The 9277-nt window shown below is 38.3% G+C and overlaps 1 protein-coding gene across 2 annotated transcripts; it reads right to left on the reverse strand.

Moving 5' to 3' along the window:
• Window positions 1–2733: 2733 nt before the first annotated feature.
• Window positions 2734–8142, reverse strand: LOC129274402 (large ribosomal subunit protein eL27-like). Of its 2 annotated transcripts, none has more exons than XM_054911216.2 (5): window positions 8079–8142; window positions 5602–5690; window positions 4894–5063; window positions 3911–4021; window positions 2734–2911 (listed from the first exon to the last, which is right to left on the reverse strand). In XM_054911216.2, exons 2-5 carry the CDS (start codon window positions 5680–5682, stop codon window positions 2863–2865), a joined length of 411 nt encoding a protein of 136 aa, XP_054767191.1. In that variant the 5' UTR covers window positions 5683–5690; window positions 8079–8142; the 3' UTR covers window positions 2734–2862. The 2 variants fall into 2 exon arrangements, with proteins under 2 accessions (XP_054767191.1, XP_063964488.1); XM_064108418.1 differs by having other exon boundaries at window positions 8083–8122.
• Window positions 8143–9277: the final 1135 nt, after the last annotated feature.

Here is a 9277-nt window from a genome sequence, read left to right on the forward strand (position 1 = left end):
GCAGTAACATCAACATGAATGCAGGCTCGGTGACTGGTATCTGATTTGATCCATTCTTTGATTCGATTGCCCAATTTGCAAGCAATTTTGATGTTTTTTATTAAGACTATTCTAAGACTTGCCATTTCATCCACTCACCATTTTGTCTAATAACCAGTTGGTCTAATAGCCATTTAGTCCATGTACCATTTGGTCTAATTGGACTACTAAGTTTTAATTGTGCAAAATAAATGAAAATGAAATGGACATTAGACCAGCTGGTTATGAGACGAAATGATCATAGGCGAAATTGTGATTAGACGAAGTGATGATTGGACCAAATGGTTGTTAGACGACATGTTGATGGATGGGATCGCAGACTATTAAAATGAAGGTAGATCGTGTGGTGAGTGGAGGAGTTGGCAGTAGACGAATTGGCAATTTACCACCCACTCAAGTCCATCCTGCTTCCGTAAGCAGGAATCCTGCCATTAAGGCACATACGTGTCTTTCCTACATTCCCAGTTGTTTTGTCTCTGATGAAGTTTAACAATAGATTACCGAAGTGGTGACGTCTTAAAAAACTTGTTTAGCATTTCAGCATTTTTTATACCATATTTTGGGAGAGCATGATGAAAAACCCACACAACCCAAATTTGGTGCGAATCGATCCATGGAGCCCCAAGATATGACATCCTGAATACATAATTAGCCCCGTTGAAGTCAATGTATTATTGGCCTGGTTATAAAAGTTATTGACTTCAATGGGGCTAATCACGTATTTGGGTCATATCTCAGACCCCCATGGTATTTCATCATGCTCTGCCAAAATATGGAAGAAAAAAATGCTGAAATGCAAAAATTGGAAACTTGATGTCACATTTCAGTAATCTATCTATTGGTAATGAAAGGCTGCTTGCCAACGCTTTACAAGGTACCTTGCAATTTCTCAATGAAATTCAATTACAGGCCCGGGGGGGGGCACTTCCATTCACGAATGGATACCATGCGCGACCATGAGATCTCAAAAAGCACCCTAAACACGTATTTTCCATATTCTGAGAATGCACCCCTTAACAAGTATTGGCGTGTAAAACCCTACCCTTAACAAGTATTGGAAACAAATTAAACGATACTATTGGCAAGTATTCCCTGAATTGTAACCCTAAACAAGTACAGCGATATTTCAAACACGGACGTCGGTCGTACCTTTATCATTGGGTTTTAGTACAGCCGAACTCGCACAAATCGTACTCTAAACACGTAGTGTCGACTCCTGGGGTAAAAAGTACATTTTAGTCTCGATTGTTTATACCCTCGCAAATTTGACACTAAACACGTAAATTTCCTAGCGAAATAGATACCCTTTTTTCATTATTTCAGTGTTTTTGACACCCTTATTACGTTACGTACGTAACGTGCCCTATCTTGAAAAAGACATCCTTTTTACATGTTTTTTTGGTCGCGCATGGTATCCACTCGTCAATGTAAGTGGCCCCCCGGGATTACAGGCAAATAACAGTGCGACTGTGCAAGACAGGATTTCTGTGCTCGATCTATGCATTAGGCAATTAATAAAGACCCAGTCCTGAGCCAAAATTGAAATTGACAAATCATATACCAATCGAAAAGCTAAAACACAGCAACGCATTGCAAGCTTTAGGCATTTTCAAAGCATACCTGCCGAGTATTTTGCCCAAGAATAGCTCAAATTATCAGGCTTTGAAACTAGGTTTTCTTTGGCTTTTCCCCGGCCTCAAGAACGCGACGTCATGTTGTGTTAGAAGTGTTGTGATTCCATAGGCTTGTACACAGAGTCGGTGACTACTCAGATTACGCATTTCATTTTGTTCACTTTTATCACATAGACAAATCATAAATATCTTTTCCTGCAAGCTTGAATTGATGAAATTCACTGTTTTAGACCAGTTTTTGCCAAATTATATCTCGCGTTTCTTTGCCGCAGCTTATCCAATTCTATCTGCATTCAGATTATCAGTAACAAATTTTCTTTACATGCCAATTTAGGCCCAAAGGAAGAAATCACACAAAAAAAAACCCAAACAAATGTGTAGTCGTAGATTTCTATGAATCTCAGCACTGAATAAGTGTCGGTGCCATTTTCTTCTGCAAATTGAAAAAAGAATTGAATTTATATTTTGAGAAGCAGAAAAATCATCCAGTTTTTCTCTGTACAAAAATATGGGATCACCGACGCTTCTAATTGAACACAACATGACGTGACGGTCTTCAGGTCAGTGAAAAGCACAATAAAGCCTTTATCAAAACCTGTCTTTTCTAATAAGAAAATACTCAGCTGTCAAGCAGTGATTTTTGTACTATGCAGCTTATATATTTTCCATTTGTCAAATTCACATTTAGCTCCGGTCTGGGTCTATAAGTGGTTACTCTTGGCCCCTCCCACTCGAAATGTAGTCAAGTCCAAGGAAACTGTATTTTTGAAATGAGGATTTTTTTAAAATCACTTTGAATGTGAAACAGTGATTGATGCATGGCGTTGAGCATACTGCAGTCAATCCCTTTACCCATCTCTCAGGATTAACGTGAAAGATTGAGTGACATCTCAATGAAGGCACAAATTGCGGGCTTGTATTATGAAATGCACAAATTGACCTTTTCACAGAAGGTCATTTTCTCACGATCTACATAATTTTTCAATCATACATCCACGACTCCAGCACGGCTTCCTTCTCGAATCACAACAAAAAATCAAATTCCTTCAGAGACAAGATCTTGGGTCGGCATCACTGCCAGATTTCATTTATTTATTGCAGGCCTATTTGACGAGTGTGTGGAAATTATGTGAGCAGTCCATATCATGTTCATGATGAGCGGGGATGTTTTGAGAGTTCATGGTTTTGCTTAGAATCGGAGCTTCTGGAAGAACCACTTGTTCTTGCCGGTCTTGTACCTAATGGAAGAGACAAATGAAAAGTATTGGGTAAATAAAACAAATAATTGTATCACATTCACAGATAAGGTAGTACATTCAAAGTTCCCAGCTTTTCAAGAAAACAAAATTTCCTGAAAATTATTTAAACCCATCCCCAGTTTCGCATGTTTTCTAAGTTGTTGCGGTGAATTACAGGTATTTTCAGTATAAAAACAAAAATGTTAAACTAATAAGTACTACTATGCAGGCATGTACCATACAGCCATCCTTTCCTCACCTTATACAGAAAGAGGTTGATTCAAGGCAATCCTAGTACATATCATTAAATTACAGTGGATGTTGTTTTGATGTGCAACAAAATATAAGTCTAACTACCGTGCTTTCAACTTTTGGGCCGATCAAAATTCCCTGATTTTTTCCCTATTTTGAGGCATTTTCCTCTGATCTGAGACATATTAAAAAAAATCAAATTCTCTGATTTTTCCCTGACAGGAAAAAAGAAAAATAATTTTCCCTGATGGCCTGGGAACCCTTACATTGGAACAAAGTAATCAAAATAATAATCAAGGGACAATCTTAAGAGAGATTTCTGCACCGAAAGTTGTTTCCGTGCTTCCTGACCAATCGAATGAAAAAATACAAATCCAGGGCATAAAATAAGCCAGTCATGGTCAAAGCCGTGGTCATGGATGTCCAGCTGACAGCAACAATGACCCTCTTCTTGGCTTTTCAAAATTTATGGAGCCCTTTTTATCACCCCCCCCCCTCATTGTGCTGTAATAAAGAAGTATGAACTCTGGAAAAAATGCCCTAAAATTTTCATTTTCACATCCTGAGTTGAAGTCCAAACCAAGTTAAAAAAAAAAAAGCCAATGTTCGACCCTCTTCCAATATTTTAGTTAGCATGCAAATTGTATAAATTTTGACATCTTTTTTTTTTGTTATTTATTAATATATGCATTCAGTGTAATGAACTATATTTGACCAAATTATAAAGGAAAACCTAACAATGCTTACCTTTCGACAAACTTTCCTTTGATTTCCCTCTTGGCTTTACGCTTGAGGGTGGGGTCCTTGAATGATTCCTTGTTCACCACTTGCTTGTCAATGTTTACATCAACGGAGTACCTTGAAGAATATACAAGAATAATTCAGTCATTACCAAATTCAGCAAACACACAAAATGGAGACTAATAGAAGAAGCACTAATACACTCTAATGAGAGCTCTTCGGTCGTTTAATACCAGTTTATTACTGTTGGTTCATAATCTGTGACACAGCAATAGTTCTTTATTTGCATTAAAGGGTTCTCCAACATCACTTTGGTTTACAGGACATTGCTGTGTTCATAGCTCATCACTCTCCAGGCAGTGCATTTTTTTTCCAAATCGAGACCGAGTAGACAGAAAGAATGCAGAGTAGCCGACGTCAATGTTGAATACCAATGGTAATTTACTCTACTAAACTTGGCCATGGAGATTTACCCATCCCCAGCCTACTCCTTTTTTACTTCATTGGATTTCTTTTCTTGACACTGAATGAGATTTAAGAGGGTGGGGTAAAAGGTGTGGTGGGGTTACTGTCCAAAGTTATTTTCATGTTAAAAACAAATAAAATAATAATAATGTGACTTATAAAGTGCCAAATCCACTCTGTAGAGTGCTCAAGGCGCATAAAGAGCTAAGAGTTAAATAAAAAAGTTTTTAGAAGATTTTTGAAAGTCTCGACAGAGGTACATTTTTTCATGTCTTCAGGAAGGCTTTTCCACAAAGTGGGGCACGCAAAAGCAAATATTAAAATGTGAAAATATATAATTCACAAGAAAAAGAGGTGTAAGGTGAAAAGAGGAAAATTGTGTCATGTAAAGTTTGTGGCTCTCCTTTTTTTCCTTCCTTTTTTGACATAAAATGGTTGTAGTTGAACAGGTTGACTCAAACCAACATAAAAAAAAAAATCACTGACCAATGAAATTGTGCCAGTTGAAATAAAATGTTACCAACCTGGTTGGCATGAGATGGTTGTAGTTAAAGAGCTTGATGAAGGTCTTGATCCTTGATCGTCTCTTGATCTTCTTCTTGCTCATGTCTTTCGTCACCTTGCGTGGGTAACGGTCGATACCGGCCACAAGGGCATGGCTGTATGGGCGATCAGAGCTCCCATCATCATGATTCTGGGAGGAAAAAAAATACAGGATTTAATTGTGAAATTGTTGTGCGTCAGCGGGTCGAATCAAGTCATTTTAGGGTTCAAGACGAGATGAGTCACTGTAAGGATGTCAACTTGTCAAGGGTAACAGGACACTGAGAGGCGATTCCAGACATGACTTGATTACAGCCCTGCCATCAGTGACAGTCCAGGGCAATCACTTCATATCTTTTTAAAATTTCAAAGTATGTACGTCCGACCCCCTATATGTGGGACCTTCACAATTTTTTTTTGTCTCTGATTTCTTCTTTTGACAGTCTGTTGTTCTCTAATTGACCATGCCTTGGTCAGTTTACGAAGTGAAGTAAGGCTTGAAAAAAATGGGGGTTGGACGTAAAAAAAGGTTGATTATTTTCTGGAACTGCATACAGTGGGGAAGGGGGGGGGGGGGTACTTTTTCAGTACCATTCCAAAATTCTCTACAGAAAAAAAAGTCAAATAGTCATATAAGGTCAAATTCTACGTTCTGGCACTTTCTTTATGGTTCTTCAAACTGTACTTACCTTAACAATGACTGCCTTGCGTCCAGCATATCGTCCAGATAGGACAAGGACCACACGGCCCGACTTCATGAACTTCCCCATGGCTATGTCTGCAGCAAAAACAAAACATGAGAACATGAATATTATTATTGCAAGTCGGGAATAAAAATGGGGGTTTCTAACTGGTAGTTAGTAGATGCCCACAGGCACAGCCAAATAGGGCAATTGTTTCCAATCTTCCAATGGCAGAGACTTGTCAATTTTGGATCCCAATTTCACAGATAAACTTGAAACGCAAGTTAGTTTGGGAGACCAATTTTCCTTCTTCATTTACATTTGCAGCAAAGGGATTACCTTGGCCACAAATAAGGTATAGACCTAATGAAAATTAAGAAAATTTTTCCCTTTGAAGTCTACTTCACAAATTATCTGTCAACTTGTGTGTGTTTTTTACAGCCACACAACAAAAAAAGTAATTTGACCTCTGTCCTTGGTAAGAGAAAATTTTGATTGTCTCACTACTTCCACTGCGAGCTGAGGCAAATGCCATGGTTCTATGATTAATGACAGATGTTTGTTCTAAAGCCGTTTCCTATCGGATTTCGTGGTATGAACTGTTTTTCGGCGGGGTTCGGGTCTGGTCAATACAATTTTGGTAAATTCGACTAAATTTTTACCTTTTTATCCTTCTTTTTCTCTCGTAAAATCGATTCTTACCGATCCTATAGACACTTAGCTGCACCTAGTCTCTCGCGCATATCGTTTGTAATACGCAATAATTTTAATGCGTGCAAGGTGGTCAATATGTGGTGGTCTCACTATATTGCATGTTCATATTTGTTTTGTATAGTGAGACCACCACATATCGACAACCTTGCGCGCATTAAAATTATTGCGAATTACAAACAATACGCGCGGGAGAGTAGGCGCAGTGTCCATAGGAAAGATAAGAATCAATATTATTACGAGAGAAAAAGGTAAAAATTTAGAATTTATCAAAATTGTTTTGACTAGACCCGCCCCGTTTCTGATAGGAAACGGTTTTTAGAACAAATATCCATCGTCAATCGTCGAATCATGTGCTGGAGCTCGCAGTGTAAGTAGTGAGATGATCATTTAGATTTAGCATGTTGACATAGAATTAGAACTGATTTGGAAGAGTCAAAATATTTCGCCACCGCGACAAGAATCGGCCATAAACGTATATTGCGGGTGATCGGTTTCAAAAGGGTGCAAATGAGCAAATGTAAAATCGTCGTATTCGTTGTTAGCCGATATATACCGGTAATCGGTATGCGAATTGAATCGGGGTCGCCGTTCGAAACATGGCCATGGGAATCTGATCTGCTAAATTTTCTGCACAAATGAGACAAAAACTAGGTAAAACTGATAAATATTTTCGCAGATATGCTTAGAAAATTAGGTGGTCAATAAGGTGTAGTTCCAACCACACATGGGTGTATGATGGGGGGACCTAAAGCTACGCACTTTGTTTACAAACGATAAAAACTATGCCAATTTTAATATTCTAACAAATCATCTTTCACAAATTTGTGTTAAATATTGTAAAGATTCATAACCAAAAAGAAAATATCACAAAACTCACTAATACGAAAATCCCGCCGTGTTTTCCGAACACCTCTTGATTTCGCCAGCCCGATTACAAGGGGTCCTAAAGCTACGCACTCAATTTATTAATGCAAAGAAAAAGTATTTCCTGTGCCTAAAATTCTAAATAATGTTCATATTCTTATAGGAAAATATGAAATCAAAGTGAATATAACTCCAAAATTCCAAACAGTTGCTGTTTTTCTCTGTATTCAACGATTTATTGCAGCCTCTGTAGAAAAAAATGAATAGGAATCGTTCGTCACACTGCAGTCACTAGCTCCACACAGAGTGCGCATTTTGCAATTGAAATTGCATGCGCATTGGAGTGGTGCGTAGCTTTAGGACCCGCGTAGCTTTCGGGCCCCCTACCATACAGATATAAATTCTGAAAGTGGCATATCACCGAACTCCCTACATGATGAAATGTACCACAAGTTAACCAGTCTCCCGTCGCGGGCGCGCCAGCTCCGGCCGGGTGTGTGCACGAGAATCTAGTTAAGCAGGGCCGCTTTTTAAGTATTATGGGTGTGACAACGGCCTAAAACAAATCTCAATATATTATCTCTCACTGCTTCATCATTCCCCAAATTACCACTATCCGATCAAAATGAGAAAACATTTGGAAATCTGTTGCTAATCATGTATGAAAAACGCACAAAAGTTAAGGGTCATGTATTGAACAAGCCGTCAGAGGCAACGACAGTCGACAGGGACCGAGGAAAATTCAGATGGTTATTACATCGAATTCAGTAACCTCTCATGGAAATAAAATGCCAACACTCTTTCATGATATAATGCAGTTAACTAATAATTTGTAATTTTCCGCAAAAAAATCAACACTTTCTACGATTTACATAGATTTTGAGGGGCTGTACTTTTACTCATACCTACTCACGGAGAGCCAAACTAAAGAGGAAGATTCAATTGAAATGCATTGTGGGATGTATGATGGTGTCCCTCACTAGACAAAGCCTTGTTCAAAAGTAATTTCCATCTTCGCTTATTCAGAGACGGTGCGCTCCCAGTAGGTTAATTTGGGTAAAAATAATGAGCCAATTTCTACTGTTCAAAATTGACACATTTTCTTTCGAAAAAAGAGACTTATCTACCCCACTCACATGACCCATGAAACTTAAGGAACGTAACATTATTATTCTTACAAGTTTTTTCATTCATGCGTTTAGATCAAGCATGGACCTAGTAGGTCCATGGATCAAGTAAACGACTTCGGTCACTGAACTGGCGCACTCAACGTTTTCTAAATTCCTTAGTTTCCCTCAGTCTCCATCCGCACATAAAATAATCTTACCACCTGAATTTTCTCTTCTGATCTTTTCTACCGGACGATCTTCCTTAACTGTTCGTCTTTACTTTTACATCTTCATTGGAAACTATCTGGAGAATTTCCTTTGTATTTTTGTCGTTTTCGAGTGTAATTTTGTATAATTGTATCTATAATGCATGTAATGTATGCAATAATATATAATGTTTCATTAAAAATGTTTCTAATGTGAGCAAAACGATTTTCCATGCAAATGAAATTGGATTGAATTAAACTGAATTGTCAACAATGATGGCGTTTCTTTATGGGAATTTGCCAAAGTATATCATTGCAAACGCTATGGCTGTTCTGACGCCATTAGAACACACTGAACATGTTGAACAAAGTAGAAAAAAGGGGCATTTATCAAAAGTAAATAAGGGCATATCAAAATTGGGCATTTAATTACACTGGGGTTAAAAGGGATGAGTTTCGATTATCAAAAGAAAAAGAAGAAGCGAAAGGGGCAAATCATATTTTGAAAGGGACTATGCGATAAAAGGATGCTATTGCAGAAGGAAGCAGAACGCTTAAAAAGAAACCGGGCACTTATCGGGCACCTCTAGGAACAGGCACCTATGAGAAGGCAAAGGGGATATACTCGTTAACACATACAAAAAACGGCACTGAGGCGGATGTATAGGAAGATCCCCTTTCTCACCTCTAGGAACAGGCACCTATGAGAAGGCAAAGGGGGTAACTCGTTAACACATACAAAAAAAAAACCGGCACTGAGGCGGATGTAGGAAGATCCCCTTTCTCACC

The sequence above is a fragment of the Lytechinus pictus genome, chromosome 13, assembly GCF_037042905.1.
Source record: "Lytechinus pictus isolate F3 Inbred chromosome 13, Lp3.0, whole genome shotgun sequence".
NCBI lineage: Eukaryota > Metazoa > Echinodermata > Echinoidea > Temnopleuroida > Toxopneustidae > Lytechinus > Lytechinus pictus.